We start from the raw sequence: 26,450 nt of genomic DNA on the forward strand, positions 1-26,450 counted from the left end.
AGGTTCAACTGGAGACTTGAAATGTAGTCACATTTTATCAGAATGAAGAACTACGGTTTCACCAGGTCTTTGGGATGTTTTGGGTACTCCTCAGACCTGGTTGTATAAATCTGAAAAAGAATAAGCACTTCACTTCCCATCAGTATATCTCCAAGTCCACGTTCTGTGACTGAGCCATCTTGATTTCTTTTTTTTTTTCCAGCTTTCTGATTCGATTCAGTGCTCCTTGAGGTTTACAGTTTATGTCTGATCCACTTTACCTTCTCAGCAACACACACTCCTCTTATATCTGTCACACTATCTTGCCTGTTAGCTTCAAACAGTGAGTGGCAGGCAGGCATTCAAAGTCATTGCATGTCGGCCTAATAAATTATGATTGGAATATTTAAATAAGAAGTTTGTTATGTCTCTGAATGAATCTTTGTTGATGGTTATTTGTATGCATTTACATTTGCTAGCATGTGCTCCTGGATGATTTGGATATTTTTAATATAAGCCGTTACAACCCAAGAGTTGTGTTAATGGTGGGTCTTGTTTGTTTCCCTGGGTAAAAACGTTTTTTTATTTGGAGGTTGACTTTTTCACGCTGTAAACAAGTGATTTTGGTTTTCACAGAATATACTTCCTCTAAGCAGTCACTTATACTGGTTAAAACGGCTTGTTTTTATCTTAACACAGCTGAGTAAATATAAATGTAAATACCCTTAAATGAAGTAAGTTTACATGAAAAACAGGGAATCATAGAAATAAATACATTTTAAATTAAGTGTGGAAGTGACAGATTATTGGGATTATTGTAAATCTATAAATTAACTATACATTTCTGAATTTATTTTAAACATATTCTTCTAATGATTCATGTCTACATACATTTTTTTGTTTTGCAATTCCTATCAGTTATTCCCTTACATTCAGTGTTTACAGATTATACTAGTCTGTCAAATAATAAATTAATATCAACAGGAAGCAGACTTGCAGACTTTATTAAGTTGTCTCAATTAGATCAGCACTTCCAATCTACTGTCTCCACTATTGTCTACTAGAAGCTCTCGCAATATTTACCACGGATAACATGTGTGGCATGTTAGCCTTTGAGCTTCTGCTACAAACAAGTTTAAGAATATCGACTTGTTGAAGTTTTTTTTCCAAAACAAATCCTCTTGTTGAGGTGCGACGACAAGAGGAACATTACAGACATGCAGCGTGGAGGTATTTGGATGTAGTTGTAGATGCAGTTTCGAACACTAGTCGCTTCACTAACATGAATTTAGATTTTTGCATATAAATCTTAAAATGTGCAGATTACTCTGAAAATAATCCCAACCCTTAGTCGACATGTTTGAATTGTCACTTAATTTCTAACCTTCTCTCACCATACGGTGAGCCCTGTTAAACGACTTTAGATTTGGCCATGAGTTTGAAAATAGTCATCTGGAGTAAAAGGGAAGCTTGGCTTCAAGACTAGAAAAAAGACCATAAGCAGAAGTAGAGGAGTCAGATTTGAAGATGCTCCGGGTTTTCTTTGAGAGTTATACAAGAGATTATAGAAATTAGAGGGTCAGTACTCTTGATGGAAAAGGCCAGAACAACAAGACAACCAATTCTTTTGGAATCTCTTATTGCTGAACTGACCCCCCACTAAAAAAAAAAAAAATGGGCAGTAGAACGCTCAATTACCCTCCAATTTTTCTTTTGAGCACATCCACTCTGTAGTGATCTGTACTGACACTTGAAAACATTGTTCTGATAAAAACTGGGCCTTTCTTCTTCTTGAGAAGCGCCGATGCATCACAGTCAGCTAGGACAAATACAGTGGGTGGTACAGTATATGATTCTGGAGACAGTTTGATGGATTGGACGGAGCGGAGTCGTACTGCAGCAGTATGAAGTTTAATGCTCGAGAGCAAGTCTCATGAGGTGACAGAACTTAGTATAAAAGGTAGAACTGCCTTTTTGAGGGAGATGGAGATGTGTTTTTGTGCCTTTAAAGAAGGAAAAACAACCCGTGTCACCTCTTCAATGAGGTGAACTAAAAGATGTTAATGATAAATGCCAAGTGGCTTGAGATTGTAGCTGTAATTCATCAATCCGACACTGCTTGATTAATTATTCACCCGCGTCCTTATATTTATCATATTGCATGCATCTACGTGGTATCTGCAAGGGAGACACGTTTAATTACAAGATGATTAAACGATAAGCCTTATCAGAGGAATAAAAATGTAAATTACACCCTATGAGATCCAAAGCATCGACCGGTGATTTATATTAATGTTTCCCTGTTTGCCACATTGAACCTGGAGTCACGAGTCTGCGCTCGAAGTTCACTGCAGCATTTTCAAAACAGACAGTAAAACAAACGTTTAAGGAAACTTGATGACGATTGACAGCCCTGTTGCAATCTAGATATGTAGTCAAGTGTATTTTGCTGTGGAAATAAGGATGTATAAATAAACCATGAAAGACATTTACTGGTTACTATTGATGAAAAAAATTGTGTGAGGTACAAATGGAATTGCTTAATGGAACGTATCTTACATAAGAGCCGAAGCGACACTATTGATATCATATCTGGTCGTGGTTGTTTAGGACAAATAGTTATGATAGCTATCTGGCAAATCATTAGTGAATCATATTGTTGTAGAGATTGAGTATTCAGGTTGGTCAAGAGGAGTCCCTTTTTTTCTTTCAAAGAAGCTGGGCCACTCTACGAAACCGATGCATTTTTACTCTTTTTTTAAAAAAAGAAGATATTTCTGCTTTTGTTATATCCTTGGGCTTTAATAACATTATTTAATCTCACAATGACTGCAACACTTTTTTTTAATCTATCTAAGCTGGCAAATTCAAATAGAGGGTGGTCTAGATTAGTCGTTTCAAAGTGGTGAGACTCTAAAACTTATTTAATTTAAAGGACAAAAATATTTTTTTTGATTTAAGCGTATCTTAAATAGATCTTGGACCTCTATTGTACTTATCAGTATGTGTCTGCTTGTACAAAACTACCTTTTCATTTAATCATTTACATTAGAAAATGTGCTTAAGCTCTGCCCACTGGAAACGCTTCTGGAATTTACCATAACCACACCCTTGTTTACCATAACCACACCCACTCTGCTGTGATTGGTCAAACATCAAGGTTTTTCACCACATGTCATCAATCACCAACGTTTCTACCTCAAAGAGACTCTTTGAATAAACAAAGCAGGGCGTGATTACAGTTGGCTGGAAACGGAGAAGTGAAGCCCACTATTGCATCATAAATCGAATCCGCTCTCGTAACCTCTTGTTCGCTGAGATTTCAGAGGGGTGGGGAAACAATATAAAGTTATAACTTCAAAACACCATCATGATGACTTTTTCTAATTTATCTCGTTTCCCAACAAATAATTTAACATGATTTGGTTAAAAACTAGGTTAAAAAACTTCTAATTGGTCTGATTCATAACCCGCCTTGCTAATTAGCGACGTTCCACTAAATCACAGTCATGATTTAGGCCGTCACGTCGGCCAACGCTTTCATCCACTTCGCCTCGGCAGCCCAACATTTTTCTTCCCGTCACATCGACTTAATTTGATGTTGAAATTCGGGAGTCAGCGGATCCTGCCGAGACAGACGTTCGAGTGCCCAGTCTTATTGGTGCCTCTTTATTAATAGGATATCATTACATTAGCGTCCAAAGCGAACACACTGCTGGGCAGGAGGGAACTCTCATCGGATAGAACTCTTGTCGTTGGCATATAGCGACACAGCAACAATGCCATTTAGGCTCACGTCCCGGAAAAATCTGGGCTGAAATCTGCATTATACTTGTTGAAATATTAAGGGCTGGAGCATGAAAAGAGCATACAAATATGTGTATCAGGACACATGTAATATTGAACTTTCTTAGGCATTACTTCAAAAATGTTCGACTTAATTTGTTTTTTCTTCTATATTTTCTGTGATTATTGGTTTAGCCATCGTTTCTGAAGATATTGTTTAATGTTGCTCTTCACCAGGAAACTTTGAATAGTCACATCTCTACAGCAGTAGGTCGGAGACAGCATTTGCATTTATTGCCATTATGGCTGAAGTACTGAGATTACTTTTCGATGCTTCCAGGAATATACAACAAATCTTTCACTTGCTTTGGAAGCGAACGCACACATATGAACGCAATTCCAGTTCCTACAGTTGCCTGAAAGAATAAAACAATAATTCTAGCTTTTGTAATCTTTCTTCAAAGACTTCCATCAAAAATCACAGCATGTTTTTTTTATCTTTCATGGTATACCACTAATACATTTTCTTCCACGTCTAAAGAACTTTTAGCCTGTTTGTGAAGCTGAAAAACGTCATAGGTAACTACACAATAATTGTCTTTTGATCCCAATCCTCTCGAAAAATCAATACCCTCAGATCCTAACCTCTCTTTTCAAGCTCAAATTCCACTTGTACCGCTTTTATCTTTTAGAATAGTAAAAGTAGTGAAGGCTCGTGTTAAAACAAAAGTCAACTTTGGGCCATCAAGATAATGTCTGCTGAATTAAAAGTCCCGGCTTTTCTTCCTGAAGTCCCCTGAATGTAATAAATTGAATCTACTGTTCAACAGAATCCTGAGAGATTCTGAGTCAAATCCCATACAGGGTTTGTGATGATGCACGAGTCTTTCTCTCAAATTGTTTTCCACTTCCATCTGTTGGTTTGTTTTGGTTGTGATTGATTGTGATGAAATTAACTCAGACATATGTCACAAGAGAGAAAAAAAAACTGTCAACTTTCTGTGGCGGACCCAGATGTTTCTCCAATTTCACTTGACGTCATGAAATATTAACGTTTACTTATTTTATTGTTTAAAAAAAGAAGAGTTATATTTTAAAATGGCGTGTATACAAATTCAAGAAATAAAGTGAGAAACAATATTCTTCAATACTTTTTCAAGTCTTTTTTTCCGTACTTGTTTTTTCTTTTTAATAATATTTTAAATGTCAAATGTTTTTGTTTATACAAACAACTGGACGCTCCTAATTATGTTTTTGTGTGGTCAAAATTGAGGGTGTATACAAAATAGGAGACAAATCACATGTCAATAAAGGACATCATGATCAAGCTCTAGAGAGAAAGGGAACGCTGAATGACCACAGTTAGAAGAAACGTGCAATGCTAGAACATTTCATGACCAATCTAAGAAATACTCAGGCGTAAAAAAGACAGTATCAACTCTCATTGTCTCTCTTAAAATATAATTATGAATGGCTTTTATTTTATCAATGTCACGCATTCAGGCTTATCCCTGCCATTGTTATCTTTAAATTCGTCAAAGATTTTTCAGTGTCTATATCGTCTAATGTTATGGTTTTGAAAGGACAGTGATTTGATTCACACACTTGAGGATTTGCATGATTTAGAACAATCCGTACTGTCTAATCATAATTCCGTCCTGTAGAAGAAGCCATTAATTAAAGCTCAAATACTGGTTTTACTATGAATAGGATGTAAACAAAATTGCACTGGACAGAGGTAATATATTCAATACATTGTTGTCTGAATCACAGCGACAAATATAAGATTAGAGTGAGATTTTACTGCGATCTATGATCAAATTAATTCAAAAGTAAATTGAATGATTCTGTAATGGATAAAAAAAAATCTCATAAATGTACCGCTTCATGACTTCCACACCATTAATAATTCAAAACCGCTGAATATACTTAAACCGTTTCATTGAAACATGTGAACAAAAATGAAGGATATAATGAAACTGAATGATTTACGTTGCCATCTGAAATAAGATTTCCTATATGAATATCTCCTCTCGGATTTTAGATGAATGAATCGCCAACAGCAACATGAACTGAATTTAAATTATTGCTTTCTTCATTACTTATGTGAACAGGAAATGTCAAGCTCACTGTATAAATGCCAGCTTAATGCTTTTATCCAATTAGAAAGATGAAAGCTGGGAATAAATGTCAGTGAAACCAGCTCAACAGTGAAACTGTTTATGTTTTTTTTTTTCCTCAGGTTCAGTCCTTTTGCAGTTAACAAATCTGTTTTTAAATGCAGCCATTAAGAGCATTTTAGCTGGGTACAACACAGTTCTTTAATCTTCTCTCCTGGTGTGTTACTGATGATGTGATGAATAAATCAATTTATCACGGCGTGTGTTTAGGATTCTTTTTTTTTTTAACTTTATAAAGACGCTGTTTTTTGGTTTGTTTGCTTTTTTTTATTTAATGGAGATGCAAACCATATTATAAAATCCACAGAATCTATTTAGGGAATATGTAATATGTATTTTGCAGAGGAGTTTGAAGAAGTACAAGTACAGTGTTGCAAGTTTGATTCACTGTCTTCTCTGTGGTTGTAATGTGATTTATAAAAGCTTTGTCAGCACTTTTTTGTCCTTCCTCACTGCGCCCTATACCTGTCTGCCTGGGTGAGACTATTACTGATGATAAATAGACACTCAGTTGTAATCGGCGTCATTGTATTCCCATTATGGAGTATCTCATCCCTGGTTTGGCAGTCGAGCTCAGCCAAGACTTCACCTCTGAAGCAGTGACACTGCTTTTTTGTAGGAAATATACAAATTGAGTTCATCCTGTGGGTTTTTTCGATTCAAATTTTTCACGATACACCCGCTTTGTTATATCTTGAACATCAACAGGACAGAAAAAGTGGGGTTAAAGGTGAAATAATTTTATAGTGATACACTTCACTTTGACTGAGAATGACAGTCTAAGCAGCTGATCCTCACGCGAGCTCCACAGATGATTGAGCCGACAGGACCTTAGATCTCTGAGGAAGTGAAGACAGGCTCTTGAGGCCGCCGAACTAAAAGCCCCCTATCAGTGTTGTTCATAAACATTATAAAACCACCAGAAAACTCAACCTTTTGCAAAGTTAAATAATGTTTACTAGAAGTCCTACTAAATGCATGATCGCTTTCACTTTGTTGGAAATATTGACCACCAGTTGTAAGTAAATGCTTGGAAAAAGGAAAATAAGCTCTACTGATATTTTGTTATATATGCATTTGTTGTTGTTTATTTTGTCATAACAGTGCAATAAAAGTAGTGTAAATTGCTCATTGTGGCACAGATTTGCACTTACCAGGAAAATCAATTTTTACATGATATTTATTTTATGTACGCAATTTCCTGACTATATGTTTGTAAAACACTGTTTGTTATACGGCAGTAAGACGACCTGATGAAAAAAAGTTATTTGTCGAGTTTTGGCCATCTGAAAACTATTGGCATTTTGCCAGTTCTTTACGCTGCCGCCTACAATGTCCATCCATACATTCAGCGATTCCAAGTGTGGCCTTTTGAGATCCCTAAATTATGGATTTGGATTACTATTACAACAAGACTAAAACCACCATTGGTAGTGATGGTCTGATGAAGCTTCATGAGGCAGTGTCATTATTTTCAGAGCCCACTAGATGGTGGTCTCTGCAATATTTTCCTTTATTTTGAACAACTGTTCTAATGAAACATCACTTTATTTTTTAACTTATGGCGCCAGCTACTGACCTCTAAACAACATGACACTGCTTCATGACGCTTCATCAGACCATCACTAAGCAATGGCGCACCATAAATGCTCTCAATACCAAAAGTGGATTCAATGTATCACAATTCATTCATTTAAAAATCTTACTAATACAAGCAAAAATTAATCAAATAAGAAGGTGTGTTTTGGGGTGTTCGTTTCTTAGGTTAATAGTAAAATGCCACAGGTGATTACGTGTTGCTAAGAAAAATGTGTTTTGCTTCAGTGTTGACTTGAATCTCTGGCTGGATGTGACATTTAACAACGTAATCTCTTTGTTTTGCCTCAACAGAATGGCGAAGCATCACTCTTTGAAGTGAACATCCGTTATGTCGGCGGGCTGCTGTCGGCGTACTACCTGACAGGAGAGGAGGTAAGATTAATAGATGTGTTTCCTTTCGACGGGGTCCATGTCATCTAGTTTTTAAAGTATATTTTTTAGATTTATGGATTTTGATTTTTCTCACAGAAAAAAAAAGGATATTTATTTATGAGAATGATTTATATATTTTTGGCAATACCTCACTTCTTTGATATTGTTACTTTATATTAATAAAAATCTCAAATATTAAGGCAAGTGTTTTCTGTAGAAACTAGGTAGTATTTAGTAGTGATGGTCTGATGGAGCTTCATGGAGCAGTGTCATTATTTTCCACTAGAGTCCACTAGATGGTGGTCTTTGCATTATTTTCCTTTGTTTTGTAACCTCTAAAAAAAGTAGTATTTAGTCTTCCAAAAGTTGTAAGTGCGCCCCCTTGTAAGGTGCGATTTAATGAGAGAGAGAAACAAAATTCAAACTTTGTATTGTTTGTTATGTTCCGGCGATGGAGACACAACGTGTCCAGTGTGTTGTTTTGTTTCTTGCCATAGTTTGCAATGACCAGTTTGACTATTGTTGAGTACACTTTTGTGTAAAGATTTAAATTAGAAACACATTCACCATCAGTATGCAGTGCTTTCATTTCTTTAATACATTTAAAAAGATAAAAGACTCATAAGTAAGTTGCAGTGGCGGGCCGTGAATTTCACACATAGTCCTCAATAACTATTGTAAGCTTCTTTATACACCACAGGGATCTGACCGTGTACTGTTATAGGTCAATAAGACGTTTATCATTAAATGAACATCAGTGCATTATATCAAAATATCACTCCCACTACAGTCTGTGTGGTTTCCATGGCCACGAGACACACACTCTACATCGAAACTTAGTGACACAACAACACACGGAGGAACAACAACAGCTAGACATTAATCAGCAGCTACGTTACGTTGAGAGTCACGAATATATGAATGATCGACACACAACAGTCCAGACCAAAGCGTCAGCAGCGTCTCTGACAAAAAGAATGCATTTACTCACGTAGTTCATGGAGGAAACGTGGGGTATAAATCCTTTGAAGCTCGTGAAAGACTTGTCTCGGAGTTCAAATATGATTGGATGAAAGCTCTCACATGAACGTACAATCCTGGAAGCAGTGCACAACTTTCGCGAGCAAGAGGAAAACTATGTAATGTGGGGAAAAAAAAATTAGGAATAATTTAATACATATTTATGGGGAAAATAATAATAATTACATTTTATTTATTTTCTGATTATGTTTAGACCAGCAGAGAAGGCCTTGCTGGCCCTGACGGCCAGCCACTGGTAAGATGAAGATAAAAATAGATTTGCACTCTCACTTTTACGCTATAAGATAAGTGTTGTGCATACACGGGTCTGAAAAAACAGCCTGCGACAGACGCCTCATCCCCGATGCTCCAGTTCATTACCAATATGGTGCGAAGTCACTGGTGGTCAGTGTGTCACTATAATGAGCATCTGCCTTCAGCAGCCTCCTGGAGAGAAGATATAAAACACACTCTCTATTTTAGACACTGCGTAAATGAGCGAGCTGGTGTCTGCGCAGAGGCAGAACTAATGGACATGGGATCCAGAGACATAAACTCGCAGGTCTGTTTAATGGACATTGATTTGCAGGCCTGGCGAGTACAATGGAGAGGAGCAAGAGAAATGACAAGCGCTTATAGAAGAGTGTAATAGGAATATATTACTAAAGTAGGATACACCAGAGAATCCATCATCTTTCCATTAATGCAATACAAAAATGGCTATCCACTGATCCATGAACCACTGATAATATTCTGTCAAGTAACAAAGGCGGCTTCCAACAACGTTTTTTTGGGGGGGGGGGGGGTTTGAGTTATGATGATGATGCTCAGTATGTGTCGTGTTTTTTACCTTCCGGCGTTAATTTTAACTCATACTTTAAACAAGATTATTTTCCTATAAGTCATGTTTCTGTCTAACAAATCAAATCGCCTTAAAGTTAACATTAACTTTGATAAAAATAAAATACATTGATATCAGGAAACAAGACAGTCACCTCGTGTTTGGAAAGAAAGTACAGGCGAGGTTGAAGTCGTGAACCGCGACGAGGGAGTAGCGGCTAAAGTGAGAGTAAAGCCTGACAGAAAATAGTCAGTAGTGATTGATTGAACAACACAAACACTGATAAGCTCGGAGGCTTAAAGTCAAAAATGGTTGAGCTACTACAAAATTGCAAAAATATTTTTTGAGATTATATATTTTGTACGATATATGTTCCTTGGATAACAGAGTCAATATTGCTATATAGATAACACAACCAACTAAGTACATTTTGGTCATTACCTGACTTTACACCGATAAAGCTGAAAGAATCATTTGGTTAATTTGGGGTCAATGCAATCACAACATTACATTTAATCCAGCCATCTTCCAAACACCAAATCGCTGTGTGTTTAATTGACAGTTATAATCGAATCTCTCATCACGTCAACTTCAAAGGCGGACCCTATAACCAAGAAAGCGGCTCTAATCAGAATGACCTTCACATACATCGTTTTCCGGGACCGTTAAGTGTCAATGAGGTTGTTCGATTATTCATATGGACCACATCAAATTTCAAACTAAAAGGAAACAGACACAAAATTGGTGGTCATTATCTGGACAGAAATCCCTTTGTTTGATACAATGCAAGATGCACATACTTTGACTTATTTTTGTGAGTCCGGGGTTAGTGTGAGAAAAAGTCAGGTATCTTATTAATCAGGTGACAAGATAGTTTTATGTCTATTTTCTTTAATGTCATGGGATCTACCCTCAATGCATTTAGGATTGAGTGGAAGATCATCGATTGATGAATTCAGAACCACTGATGGAAAGTTTCAAGAGAAAGACAATATCAAAATGAAGTATATCAGAAGGACAACAAACTTGGAGATGATTGGATGGTCAGGTTTTAGACAAATTAATATCAGCTGCCGTAACTCCTCATGTCAAAAGACTGTTGGTGGACTCAGATTTTAAGGGATTGCAGTGACTTATTTATATCAAGGGGTAGATACAGGACGTGACAGCCAAGGCAATTACGGGAAAATATGAAGCACCGGCAGCTCTCAGTCTCCTAACTGTGAAAAGAAACCTGCTGTATTAGTCTAAAGAAGAATTCTGATTCTTCTAAAGAGTTTCCTGATGTTTCAATGCTCTCTGCTAAGTTATTCATCACTCAAGTGCTTTCTTTGAAGGGTCCCTGAGAGCGAGATTTATAGCCCATTGGCCTCGCCTTCCTTGATTCCTCCATTAGAGGATCTTCCAAGGAGTCTGCTCTAGCATCAGGATGACAATGACGACAGATTAAATGTCCGTCGCCCGCTGCCGGGAATTAAATCAGCCATGATCCGGCGTGACAGACTATTATGGGAACGTATATCCAGTTTGACCAGAGGACATTAGGCAGCTGGTGTGCGTTAAAGTGATCGCCCCTGAGTGGCCGATGGTTATGGCACGTCGCAGGACGCATTGTGCAGGAGAATTACTTGACGGTGGGACTTGAGGTACACGATCTTTGATTACCACTTGGTCACTTAGGGACACTCTTGTGAAGTTGTGTTCGCAGTTGTTTAATTTAAATGTATGTTCGTTTCGGGACATAAAAGCAATCTGTAGCGACATCACCCAGAGTGACATTACACTAATCTCCCTCGAGTTGACTGTGTTCAGGTGAATATAACACCTCAAGGTTCTCCTTCTTTCCAGGACTTTACAAGTCAAAAACATAATTCTGAAAGATGAATTTACTCAAAGCCACAATTTATTGTCGTCGTCTAACAATCGAATCATTGGAGTGATGTTCCTGCTCTCTCCTCTGCAGTCAGTTAGTACAAGAGCCCGAGTCGTGTCCTTTGGAAAGGACGTGCTCGTAAAAAGCCCGCTGTGATGATGGACAGTCTCCAGGTGTTATGCTGTGAAATTTTACGAGAGTGTATCTTGGCCTTGCCAGAAAACAAGAACTATGACCGCCGGGTAAACCTTGGCTGCAAATAATGTTCCTGAAAATTACCAGCGACAACCGCACATCACAAATGGCCCAGTTCATTATCGGCGCAATGTGAAGTCAGCAGAGGTCGGCGTGTCAGCAAATTGAGCATCTGCCTTTTTTTTTTACCATAGTCACATATTTTCTGGTACGAATTTGATCAGCCTTTCCTCCTTTTTACTAGTAACAAGTGGAATTTTGGCACTTGTTTACCCTGTAGATTGTTGTCCGTGACACGCCGCTAGAGAGTTCAAGTTAGGACTGTCCAATAAAATGAAATAAAAAAATATGAAAACAGAGTGAATAATTTTAAAACATTACATAGTCCTGCTTTAAAGTCACGATTTAGAGATGTCAATATATCTTGACTCCTTCAAGAAACGTCTTAAGACGTTTTTATTCGTTCAGGCTTTTCCTTGATTTTCTGGAACTCCTGTTGTGTTATCAGTTTTATTTTGACCTTTAAAGTATATGTTTTATTGAATATTTTTTTGGTTGTTTAAGAGCTTTGTGACCCTGGTCTACTTATATGAATATTCAAGTCAAATGAAGTAGTTGAAAGAGGTTAAAAGTGTCAGCTTGTAAGTAAAAAAATCTTTTTATATACAGTATATTGACAAAATGGCCACCCATCCATCACCTGTATTTTACCTTCCAAAGAAACCTCTTTCCAGCATGTCATGGGTCAGGCCCATATATACCAGTGGACCCCTTACTACAGATATGACCAGGCCCCCTGAACAATACCAGAGTCGAATTATGATTAAAAAAAAACAATTTATGGCCATTTATTTATACTTTAATATTCATATACAGTGCGTGAAAAAACATAGGACCACCCATTTGTAAGGGGTAAATTATTTTTTAAAATAGCTAAATAAAATCTCCGTTTGATTTTTGATTTTTAGAAAGGTCTGGTTTGAAAGATGTAAAAATTTAAGGGCGTAAAATGCTGATTCTGCTCTGAATACTAAGCTGAACTTTTACCAGTAAGTGATTATTCCATTGACCCAGAGAGGGTTATTTGATTAATCGTGGCTTTTTGGAAATTTAGACACCGCTGCGATCTTCACCCTTTATCTTTACCCCCCCCATATAGATTTTTTAATAATATTTTTTTCAGGGTTTTGATGAAAAGAAACAACGGTGGGGAATTGGTACTATTAAAGGAATAAAAAATATCCCACAATTGGATTTACTTCAACATGATTTTTTTCTCTCAACTTATCTGCATGAAAGCATGATTTATCGTCCGTTGTCCTTCTCTTTGTCTCACTCACACACGAGTGGAGGTGAGGCTCTATTGTGTCACCGCGCTCTTTAAGCTCCAACACACAGAATGTGGAAAGAAAAGTGAATCTAATCATTCTGGTGTGAAAATTGCCCGTCGGCTGAGCCAATGCAGCGTCCGGAAGAGGAGGTTCGTATGCTCGTCTGCGTGAGACAAATAGAAGCGAGGGAGGAAATAAAAGAGTTGTGACATCTTCATCAGCATGTATGACTAAGCAAAGAGATGATGAGGTGATGAGGAGATTAGCAATTGTAGCTTGTTTAAGCAAGAAAGTTGTGTACTTTTTTGTTTCACATTTTCTATATAATCCTTCCCTCACGTCTAACACGTTGTATACTTAAAATTAATATTATAGTCTCTCAGCCTTCCCGACCTGTTAGTCATTTACCTGTTTTTTATGTAAACATTTAGAAAAAAAGTAAATCGCTCTCACCTGAACTCGACTGACAGAGCCTTCTTTTTCTTCTTCACACACAATTGAACCCACAATAACTAAAAAAACTTAGACAAAGTGCATGCCTATGACAGCATGTTGACGTTAAAGTACCAACAAAAAAAATGCAAGAAAAGCTATTGAACTGTTCTCAGAGACATCACTTTTTACAATTTTCTCTCCACTTTTGCTTCCTGAAATATTAAGCACCAGTGAAAATCCTCTCTGTCTCCAGGGACCCTGACCAGTCAAGATGTCACTCAACCCCTTTTATTTGCCCAAAGGCTACCTGCTCTGTTTCTGTATTTTTCCTTTGAAAGTTGGGTTTTATTAGCCGGAATCTCTGAAGGCAGCATTATTATTATCTCAGAGAAACCCTCGCAGACTCTGATTTATGATTCATAAATCCGACGGCGTCTATCTTAATATATCTACCTGCAGTCGGGCATGTGTGTACACACTTGCTGATTATATCTTGTTTGTTGGTGAATTACTTTCAAATTCCACTTTGTAAAAACTGATTCCTCAAATCAACGCATCCACTTTCTTTTTTTTCTTTATTGACAATCTTCTGCCTTCTCTCCTGGAAGGTTTAACCTCTCTGGGAAATTCAGAGTCTGAGCTTTTTCACTGTTACAGCTGTTATCAGTCCATTGAAAAGCAAATATATTTATACTTGTCTGTCTCACTATGATATTAATTTATTGTAATGGAAACTAAACAAGTTGAAAAGTGGTAATATTTTTATTAAAAGGTGAATTGTGGCTTGTTTTTCATATTTTTCAGTCAGACATTCAAAGCCAGTAGACCATCATGATAGCCTTGTTGTTCTACACTGGTTAAAAATATACCTTTATATTGCATTTTTCAACTGGCAGGAAATATTTATAAAGATGCACAAAGAATACGATGATTGTAAGTACTTTTTAGTCTGTAACAGATGAAAAAGTAAGACCAATTTTTGTCCAATTTAGTTTATTTTTTCCATTTAAACCAGCGGTGGGCAATTACATTTCCTCAGGGGCCAGTTTTTATTAAAGTGGCTGCTGTGAGGGGCCATCAAGCAAAAATAAAGGAGGGAAAAATATAAAATCAAATAATAAAGTCACGCTTAACTTGCTATAAATATTATTTTATTGTACGACTTTTTTTTATTTCTAATATAAAATAACTTTTTTCTCAAATCTTTTTTTCATATTCACTTCAACCTTTAATATACTGTATATACTATAAATATATAATATAAATACTCACATAAATAACTAACATGGAGGATAAAAGTCCTAAAACAAAAACCCTTTGGTCATATTTAGAGACTAGTAATGTGAACAGGCACTTTTACTGTGCTTTTTTTTTTTACTTTTCTGCAACAGACAGATTATTCATTACTCAAGATGCTCCTCATGCGTTAAAAGGTCTCTGGAAATAACATCACCACCAACAACAGAAGATTCTTAGTTTGATCTACGCAATAGGGGGAAATAAAACACAAAGAGAATACATAGTGACGAGCCAATATTTTTAATTGAAGAGACGTCATATTTTCTCCTCCAGGCTGGCGGGGCTCGAATATCAAGTCAAGAAAAACATAAACGTGATGAAAAGCTGCACATAAGAATGTTCGCCTTCGTGCCTTTTCACTCCACACTGACATTGATTTTGTTTTGAAATGAAAGAAGCCAAAACCTGTTTGTCAACTGGCAGACTGTGGTTCTCAGGTTTGTTTAAACAAATGATGTTGTTCAACTATTATAGCAAGGGTAGTGCGTGACAAATAACCCCACAAAACAACAAATCAGTTGGTTTGTTATAATAATTATAACTATAATAATAATTATAATAATTAACACTGACAAATCAACAAATTGTGTTTAATTACTTTAATTCTCATCAACACATTATTTATATTTATTTAAATGTGTTAATCATTACATACACTAGTAGAAAAATATTGGATAATTTACTTATAAGGTAATCACATTCTATATTAATTACATTATAAAAGCATAATATAGATAAACATGTCAACATGTTAATAAGGATAATAAAGGATAATATATATATTATTATTTTTTTCAAGTTGTAATTTTTTTTTAATGGTCAAGAATTTTTTGAAAAAGTAAATTGATGAAAAAATGAATTACTTGTTAAATAATATATACATAGATTTTAGAAAAAATACTGCAAAGCTTTTAGCTAGAAGTACATTTCTATCTGATCTTATTGTTTTCTTCCAATACATTCCATGGTCTGTTACTGTATGTTCTGGAGCTCATTTCTAAGTGCATGGTTTAATTCGGTCCTTTAACTTCCCAGAATTCCCTGGGTCTGTCTTTCAGTGTACTGTAAAGCAGTGCCCTTAGAGAAGTGTGCGATTTGTGTTGTCCAGTTTAGCATTCACCGTAAATGTTTGCCTCAAAACCTCTTTCTTTCTCATCTGATTAACTCCAAATGTCTCCATTTGCTAATGAAACTAAAAAAATCTTCTCGGGAATTGCCCAAATGCCGCCCATACATTTCCAAAATTGAAAGCTCTTGTCGTTTATTTCTCTTAATTAGCATTCTTCACTCTCGTTCCCAGCGTCATTACCCTCACCTCATTAGATGCTCGGGGACACTTTGTTGTTGTGCCATGTGCTGCTGAGCACATTAACTGAAGAACTGAAGTAAAACTAAACAATATGACCTTCATTTTGCTGCTTGAAACCATCGAGCGAAACAAACGTTTATTTCCTTGTTATTCAAATGAATTAAATATAAAGTTCTGTATATGAATTCTAATGAAAAGTTCACTTCAACACTGTTGGACAAAAAAAGGAAATATTCTCTCTTATCTAACTTGATTTTCAATAAGAATTTAAATCACTTTAACTGCCGGCAAATAAAGGAATAAATAAAAGTAAATAAGAATGAATACATTTTAAAGATGGATTAAAAATGATGTATTTAGATCTGCATTTAAAAATGTTTTCGCCACTCTGGTTATAAAAAAAACGAGAAATTTGATTCATTAAACCACAGCATTGATTTGAATCACTTAAGTAGGTGGAATTTGTTTTAGGATAAATTTGCAAAAACATTTTTGATGAGCTCACATACAGGATACATGTTCGTATTGATGCTCTGATGAAGGTTCATGAAGCATTGTAATTTTTTTCAGAGTCCACTAGATGGCGGTCTCTGCACTATTTTCCTTTTTTTTTCGAACAACTGTTCTAATGAAACATCACATCATTTTCAAACTGATGGCACCACCTACTGACCTCTATGTTCCTAATCAAGTCATGAGTTCCATTTTTTTATTTTCCTTTTCTTTTTTACCTTGTGTTGAAGCCTCCACATGAGGAATTGTTACAATTTTTTTCAAGTCTGTATTTAACCCTTAGTTGACATAAGGGTGGGTAGAAAAGTTAGAGAAATCTGAATTTTGGGTGAACTATCACTTAAATTCACCCCCAAAGATCTGTAGAAAGGTTGGTGAAATGGACAGAATACATGTATGCTATGTGTTCTATTCTGCTTTTTAATACCACTACATCACACCCGATATGATCGAATTAATCTGAACACAGAGTGCTGATGTTCATCAGAGCTCGAAGATCTGGTTTCACTCAACCTTCAGGCAGTGACAGAGATTTCCTGCAGGTAGTGATCCTTCTTGTTCTGTACGACCTCCTCCTCACCCCTCTTCCTGTAGAAAAGGAAATCAAAATGGGATGTGAGATATAAGATGAGACTTTCCTAACCAAAAAACCTCAGGGATATCATCTATTGAGTAGTGGTGTGTCGACGAAGCTTCATGAATCAGTGTGGTTTATTTTAATGCCCACTAGATGTCACTCTCTCCTGTGTAATCTATTACATTGATCAGCTATTTAGACCCACTGATGGTCTAATAAGGCTTCATAAAGCAGTGTCATTATTTTTTCAGTCCACTAGATGGCGGTCTCTGTGCTATTTTCCTTTGTTTTGAACAACTGTTCTAATGAAACATCACATCATTTTTAAAGTGAGGGCGCCACCTACTGACCTCTAAACAATGTGACACTTCATCATGAAGCTTTATCGACACATTTTGAGTGACAATAGTTTGGGACGAGTTACTGTTTTGGTTTAAATGTCAAAACATACATTAAAAAGGGGTGAAATATCTTTCTATTCCTTGTATTGCACCAGAGACTTTGTTGGTAAAATAACAGATACAATTAGGAAACTACTAAAAATTGATTTTGTGAATGTTTTGTTGTGTTGCGTCGTCCAGTCTAATGGGCTGGATACATTTAAATAGAAAGAAAGTTTCCATTTCTTCTTTCGTTTTATACCTCAGAAGCAGGAGTGGACACTTAAATTTCCCCCGGGGCCACGTTAAATACTGCGTCTGTTCTGAGGGTAGCCATGGCCGGAATAAAAGAAGTAAGAAGGGAAGGAGAAAACAACTGCTAAATAGGCTTACTTTTTTTTCTCATCTAAAGGTTGATTAAGTAAATTTAAGTTGAACTGAAAGAATGATTTGAAGTTGACTGCCCTTATGATTTTCTATCTTTCAACCTTTTATTTTTACTTTTTGTTTTTATATCGTAACCTAGCTCTTAAAAGTGGAATTGATTTGATTTGATTTTTCTCATTCAATCTTCTTCCTGTAAAAAGCACAACACAGCAAAGCGTCTATTCATTCTACAAACACAAAGGGTTTCATTGAGCAGCATATTTTTAGATTATTTTATTTCCAACTTGGAAAGTTGTTTATCCGTGCAAATACAAAACTCAACTCCAGGTAGTTCATACAATGTCTTTGGGGATCCTTCAAATCCAATTCCAAACTTGTCAAATAAGTTTGTTTGCCAGTAAGAAAACCAGATTCTTCTCCCTTTTTCGGTTCACAACATTCCCCTTGGAGTAATTTGGCAACAAATCAAATAAGCTAAAAAAAAACTAAAAAAACTAGAAACCCTCTGAGCAACCGTCAAATCTTGTTTTTCTCTCTCATTTTCTCTCAACTTAAGCCATTCAAAAGACGGAATGTGGTCCAAACAAATTGAATCCAGCGGATCATTAGCACTTTTCCTGATGATGTCAGCCTCATGGCATCCAGGGGCCTCAATTCAAACTATGCAAAGCTCTCAGACTTAGAGCCTTCAGGGGCCCCTTTCTGCCTATCAGTAATTAAAGTGCAGATAAAATCTCTTTCCCGTCCTCTGTGGGGGGATTGAACTATTGGAAATAGAACATTTACCGCCACCGGACTGCATCTTTTGTGGAGTTTTCTCACAGCTGCCAATTGATCTCATTTTTGGACTTGCCATTCTGTCTATTGCTGTGTTATCCCTGGATCAAGGTGGACGACCTCCCTGTTGTCCATAAATACATATGCAGTGGTGGAGGTGGTTCATCTTGATCCAGAGACAACACAAGGGATACCTCAAACACCTTTGTTTTTTTCGAGCCTTCGGATCACCTTGGCCCTGAGATAACACAAGGGTTAAAAAATCTCAGTTAAAATCTCATTACAAATCAATACATATGCAGGAATGATTAATATTTGAAGAACGAAAATCATCAAGATAATTGGGTATAATGTTTAAAAAATATAGCGATATATTTACCTTAGGATTTTATTTGAAATCAATAAGTATAAGACACAAGAAACGTATATTATTTAAAAAAAATGTTATACATAAAAAGCCACACGAAAAGCAATTCAACTTGAAATTAGGATATGTAATAATAATAATAATAAATATAGGTTTAAATATTTGTACAAACACAAAAATAAAATTTAGACTTACATTTTTAGAGGACCTTTCTTTATATGTTTCTAAAAAGCTATGAGCCACCATGAAAGATAATGATAACAAACTGTTTAACCAGACTGTAAAAGTTGGACATTTTGCCACACAATCTCATTATTACCGACTGCCTTTTCAGCGCATTGTGGATTTTGTTGATTTGCATTAATACATATAATTTACATTTATATATTTCTTTACCATGACAATGAATCACTCAATATGTCAATTTATTATTAATAAATCAAGATTTTATGTCTTAAAACCTTTCATTGATTGAGATATCTGACTATAAACATGGGTATAAACAATCATTTTACAATTGTGTTAGCTTCTACTATAAAAAAATTAAATTAAAAACAGTTCCATGTGAAAGTAAAAAAATAAGACAGGCTCGTTCTTATTCTAATCCAATTTAGATGATGAATGTGCCTGTTCCCTTCCTGAGTGTGGCGACAGCGCAAACTGTCGCAACATTCAACTCCAGACATAATTAAGTGTTTTTCATGAATCTGCAGTTGCCATTAATTAGACTCATAAAGGGGCGAGCATAAAGTGGTGGACAGGTTAGAAAGCATTCTCTCTGTCATCAATTATAATTTATAATCAATGTAATCGTTCCCTGGTCACCGCTCCAGAACAAGCCGGATTTAATTGTATCTTCCACACATGCCCCCCCCCCCCCTTGCGTCGCGTGGACATCTCAGTGAAGGTAAATTATTGGCTTCTCATTCCGTAATAAATGAAATTGTTGTGATGAGACGTCGCAGGAGGGATCATTTCCTCAGGAGCTTTCTCTACCTTTATTTATGTCACATGGTCAAATATTTTTTGTCATGAGATCACTGGTAGATTATATTTTCTGAAGACTCATGACCACATTTGTATCCATTACAGTCAGGTGGAATGTTACGGATGGTATACATGGATGTGGAAATGAAACATGAAACACATCAAGGTTCAAATGTCTTAAGAACCAGAATTTAAAAATGTATCCTGAAAGAAACTGGCAGCCAGTGAAGAGTTTTAAGAATCGGGGAAATGTGAGTTCTTCTACTACAGCAGCTCAGAATTCTCGCTGCAGAGTTTTGTATTGACTGCAGGCGAGACAGAACCTTTTTTTTGCGACTGTTTGAAAGCTTATTCCTAGATACTGAATGGTTTCACATCTGTCCGTCAAATACTTTTTATAAAGATTTACATTTTCACCACTAGTAGACGTTGCTAATCTGGAGAAATGCTAGCAGATTGATGCATAAAATTTAAATATATACGGTTCTAAATTTTAGATTTCGTATTTTATCAAAACAAACTAACTCTATTGTTCACCTGGATCCAACATCATTTTGAAAGCCTGAAAGAAAAATATGTCATCTTTAATGTCATGTATACAATTTTAGCCAAATAGCTAGCTAAATAGTTCATTTTCTGGTGATGTAGGTTTGCTTTAGGTTCTGTAGAAAATGTAATAAAAGGAATTGACGAACAAAAATGACAAAAGATGACATACAAAATAATTAAAAAAGCTAAAAAAAAAAACACCTAACAGCAAGAAAGTTGCTTGTTTGCTTCCATGTCAGGAGGGAGCCAACTTGTGACCTTTCTGTGTGGAGTTTGTATGTTCTCCCCGTGTTGCGTAGGCTTACTCCGGGCACTCCAGTTTCCTCTCACAGTCCATAACATACAGAGGTTGATTGGGAACTCCATATACCAAAGGAATGAGTGTGTGCGTGTGTGAATGGTTGTGTGTCTTTGTGTGCCCTGCGATAGACTGGCATCCTGTCCAGGGTGTCCCCTGCCTCTCGCCCGTAGAATCTGGTAAAGGCCCCAACCCCCCGGCAACTACCATTAGGGATTAAATTGCAAAGAAAATTAATGTATTAATATGTTTTATTTTCAGGGAGTTCCTCCTGGCTCTCTTTGCGCCCCTTCAAAATTGCAGGGAAGAAATCCTTGAAGCATTTCTTATTTATTACGATATAAATATGGTTATAATTTAATCCAAAATTTGTATATCGACCCTTCCTTATATCAAAACTAATCTTATTTTATCTATGATGTTTAAAAAGGAAATAATGAGAATACTTGTGTCCTGATGGTTCTTTAGGAGCCTTGTCGTCTGTATTGATCATTGCAGTTAAGGCTCATCTTACTTTTCCTGCTGTGAGTCGACCAGACGCCTTTGAATGTGAAGCATGATGTTGATAAAAGAGATGATTTGGAGTTTGCATAGATCTTAAAAGATTTTCTGGACTTTCCTTTAAGTCGAGTCTGCTCTGGAGGCCTCTTTATGTTAGTCGGAGCTCGCTTCCCAGTGAGCTGAAGAGAGAGGACTTAACCATCTTCCCCTCCCTCTCTCCATCTTGCCTGCTCTCTACTCTTTGCTGCACCCAATGATTGCCCTGGGATGCAAACTCACTGCACACATCACGGCGCAGGTATTTGATCTCTTCAGCGTTCCAGAGAAAAAGATGTGACACATCCCAGGAACTTCCCGTGTGACGTTGGATTCCGATCCAGGGAGTTCAGTTTTTTTTTTTTTTTTTTTTTTAGCATTATGATATCAGATTTTGTCCAGCCTCTTTCTGTCTGACTTTGAAGAACACAAACCAAGTAGATCCAATCCTTCATCCAAACTTTTTAATAATACACTTTTATTCCCACATGGCTCCAAAAAAAAGAAGAAAGCATCACACGTTTACTCTCCGAGGAAATGGTGTGCCATCTGCATCCTGGTGATAAATGCCTGCTTTTGTTATGTAGATTCAATTTTTATTTCAATTCCCACTACTTTCAAGGGTGATATTATTGCCTCCATTACTTCATCTATCTTATTCCTCTGGTGGGACGAATGCGAGAGATTATAAAAACAGACCTGTCTCATCCGTGTTTTCTCAAACGCCTGCTAGGGCAAAAAAAGGCAACCTCTTGATTTGATTCTCTGCACGGAAATGTATGTTTGGATGAGAAAAAGTCATCGAAGGGCAGGAAAAAACACGGACTCACGGACGTGGCTTCTTGTTGCCTGACAGATCGTGTCACATGGACTCAAAATCAGTAGCTTTGATTTTGAGTATATGAAAAATAAAATCCTGCTCGTCACAACTGAGGCTAGAGTTGCAAACAAACAGTAAACAGAAAAATAAATCCATAACACACTTTCTTTTTCTTTTTTTCAATCACTTGTGTTCTGGTGTTGCAATACGGCATCTGTGTGGTCATGCTGCGCTCTGTAATTTCAGGCAAAGGCTCAAGAATTGCTCGTTTTGAAAGCAATTTTCGGCTTCACTTTGTACAACAAGTGTTTATTTATTGAGCAGCTACAGTTGTTAAAATACTGAGCGGCAGAGCAATTGATTTTTCGGGTCTTGAAAATCTTTGTTTGTGAATAATGTTTTTTTTTAGGGGTTGGAGGGTTCCGCTTTTTTTAAAGCAAACTTTTCAAAGAGCAACTAATGTGTTGATTTAAGTGTGTCTTAAGTAGACCTTGAACCTCTATTTTACTCATCAGTATGTGTCTGTTTGTACAAAACTTAATTGAAATATTCACTTTGTATAATTAAGCCCAACCCACTGAAAAAACATGTTTTTACGCCTAGCACGCCCACTCTGCTGTGGGCGCGTCATCGTCCTGGTAGTCGCCATCTCCAAGGGACATGTTGTATAAACAAAGCGGTCATAATTACATCAAATAGGACTCTTTTCTCGTAACCTCGTTTGCTGAGATATCAGATGGGGGTGAACTAGGTCACATTTGCGATATGATTGCGCTTTAAAAAATGCCATTATTATATCGCAAAGGATGAGATTTTATTTAGGTTTATGTTAATTTGATTTTCGGGCTGTCATGAATGTTGGTCAAGTTTAAAGTCACATTGACAAAATGAGTAATCTTATGAAAATTATGATTAAAAACCAAAGCTGTTGTATACAAAAAATGATTCTGGCACCCCCTAGAGTCAGGATATATTACAAAAAATATAAAAAAAGAATAATAATGTCAAAATATAATTCATAAAAGCATGATTTAACAGCAGCATATCACTTATTCATAGTTCCAACATTCATTTTCAGATTATCTGACACTCAGTAATGAAGCTTTTGCAGCTTTTTGATGTGAGCCTGCAAGCGAAGACGGCAGCTGTCATTCTAGTGTTCCCATTAAGCTGGAAGTAATGTTTAGGGAGAATTGTTTAAGCAGATCCTCTAGTCAACCCTGAAACAAACTTGACGTTTTCAAACAGCTTCTATCGTCTCCCAGCACATCACGGATATGTCATCTGCTGTGCAGAATAATCCGTAAATACATCCTTCACCACTCTTTGAAACCATAATTGGCTAATTTGCTGTTACATCTGTAAAGAAATAGTGAGGAGAGGCGTCTACTATAATTACTTCTTCAAAAAAGGTCCTATGCTTTTAATTATTCCCTTTTTCTGTGATGCATTTTGTTCATCAAAATCACATCTTCTCTCTATTTGCTGTCAACCTGTGTTCATGGCAACCGTGAAATTATGTATTCTTGCTTGAGATAAAGAGATCTTGTGACAGGCGGAGAGGGGTATTTATTCTAATGTTTCCTTTTTATACAAAATAAAAAACAAAATAATGTGCTCAACGACCCCATATTTAACTCTTTTTCAAAGTTAATTTTCTGTCTGTGATAACAATTTTGTGATTTCAAACAACACACTAGATACTTATTTATACGTATAAAGGGAGCAGGAGAAAAGTGGAGGATGTCCATGAGGTATTTCTCACTGGGCCTGACTGAATGTATCAGATATAGCTGTCTGAGAGGTGTTTTATTGAAAAAACAAAACAACTTTCTCTGAAGCAACATTAGCTTAATAGTTGAAGTTAATCTGTTTAAATAATAATTTGTTCTTAAAATATATGAGAGAAAATTGTTCTTTTGGGATTTACCTTAGTGGAAATTAATGTCAAATATATGAAATAGGTTTTTAATACAAATTATATTATGATATAATGACACTTTGTATATTATTGACAATTTCCCTCCATATTTTTGGTATATTCTTTTTTTACATTTTGTAAATAATAAGGGCATTTTTTTTGCTTTATGGCCCCTAAAAAGAGGCTAATAAAATTGGTATAAAATCTGTTTCCATTAGAAAAAGAATTGCCTACTCTTTATATAGAGTAACAGACAGAGTTCAAATAGGGTGAGGAGGAGTGTCCATGAAGGGTGGAGCTGCTCTGAAATATTGTCTATGAAACATGTCAGAAGATCTACCTTCTTCCTTCTGGTGGTCACTTCAAAGTGTATCCAGAACACCTCAATTCTCCACGGCCGATTCCACCACCGTTCCCGCTCCACTTGAGCTCATTTGGCACCAATTCGTTTTCCATCATCCAAACTGTTGTTGAACCTTGAGGCCGAGATTGGGCCAATTCCTCCTGGTGCAACATTCCATTACAAGTAGAATTGAACACGCAGTGACCTCTGCTTGGCTCTCTGTTCTTGGATATGGCTATGGCTGATATTCTTGTGAGGATGGGTGGGTGGGGGGGGGTAGCTAGCTAGATGGTTACAATCATGAATCACACAGTGACACCGGTCAGAACTAATCAGTCGGCTTCCATCAGAAGTTGCTTTCTAATTTGAGCTCTAATGAACCACGTCTTGGTTTAATTTCCGCCCCAAACACATCGATTGCACTGATTAGGTTAATGTGCCGTAGGGGTGTAACGCACAATTATTCATATGGATTCTCACTCCTTTGTTCTTAGGACGACATTTCAGAAAAAAATATTTAAATATATTAAATATTTATTTAAATAATACATAAATTGCCATACGAATGTTTTCTTGCTATCTGTATCTGCAAAAAAAACCTCTATATATTGCATGTTTTACATTGAAGTTAAAAATGTTTTCTAATGTGAGGATTAGATTAGAAGGGTTTGTTTTTCAGTAATAGTTATTTTCAGTTGTATGTTGTAGGTGTTGTAACCCTGGTCTAGAAAGCCATTTACAAATAACCTTTACTTACTTAGTTACTTACTTATTTATTTTTAGTTGTATGTTGTTCAAGCACAATTCATTAAATAAACCAAAATATATATTTTTGTATTGTTTTTTTTTTTTCAATTTGCTTTTTTATCCTTGAGAAAAAAAAAGTTTTGAGAATTAAGAACTCTAAGCCGATACAATTCTTAAACCATGCAGATTGTTATATTATTATCCTGGTGTGTATTAGCAATAATCTGGCGACATGGTATATATGACGATACAGGGGCAACTATTGTCAGTGTGCGTGAGTCTGGGATTAACAGACCACATAACCCTTGTAGTCGTAATTGCTTTCAGTCACCAGATTATGTCTATCTTTAAAAGATGCTAATGAGTCGACTGTATCCTCTCGTCCTCAGTCATCGCTGGGATCTCTCTCAATGTCATTGTTCCTTATCCAGAAGATTCATTTCAATTTAAAAAAAATGTGATGAATTTCTATATGTTAATTGTAAATTTAAAAAAATATATACAGTATATATTTTAAATACAGTTTATTGCGATATAAACCACAAAAGAATTATGATTAAAAAAATAGTATCTGAACTTTCACTCAGTGCTGTTTAATACCGATACATTATTGTGAATTGCTGTATCGATATTGTCTAACACCCCTAGCTTTTAATGTTGTATTTATAGCTTTAATTATCAATGTAAAGTAATTTATTGGAGTACAGGGAATCCACTTTGAAATGTTGAAAAAAAAATTGGGAGAAATACACCACAAATATTATGTTATATTATATATTTTGGGATTTTGGGTCAACTGTTTATAATAATAAACAGCAAGACAGCAATCCTCTTTTAATTAAAGGCCAAAACAATTGTTGAACTGGCTCTGTGACTCCCTAGATTAGCTTGAAAATATCCTGTCAGCTCAAAGTGGAGGTTCTGGCCGAGGCTGGTCAAGTTGCTCAGTGACCAGGCACAGAGCCATCGAGTTGGAAGAGCTTTCTTTGTGTTCCAAAAGTCTTCTAGCACATCCATCTCCTTCTCGG

At 36.2% G+C, this 26,450-nt stretch overlaps 1 protein-coding gene across 2 annotated transcripts in view; it reads left to right on the plus strand.

The window, feature by feature from the left end:
* LOC148067552 (mannosyl-oligosaccharide 1,2-alpha-mannosidase IA) overlaps positions 1-26,450 on the plus strand; it is a 158,767-nt gene that overhangs the window by 104,186 nt on the left and 28,131 nt on the right. For both annotated transcript variants that reach the window (XM_087806321.1, XM_087806322.1), the window contains exon 4: positions 7,836-7,916. In XM_087806321.1, the coding sequence (XP_087662447.1) occupies positions 7,836-7,916 (81 nt within the window). The remainder of the gene's footprint in view (positions 1-7,835; positions 7,917-26,450) is intronic.

Source organism: Callionymus lyra, chromosome 13, assembly GCF_982586985.1.
Source record: "Callionymus lyra chromosome 13, fCalLyr1.hap1.1, whole genome shotgun sequence".
NCBI classification, from domain to species: domain Eukaryota; kingdom Metazoa; phylum Chordata; class Actinopteri; order Syngnathiformes; family Callionymidae; genus Callionymus; species Callionymus lyra.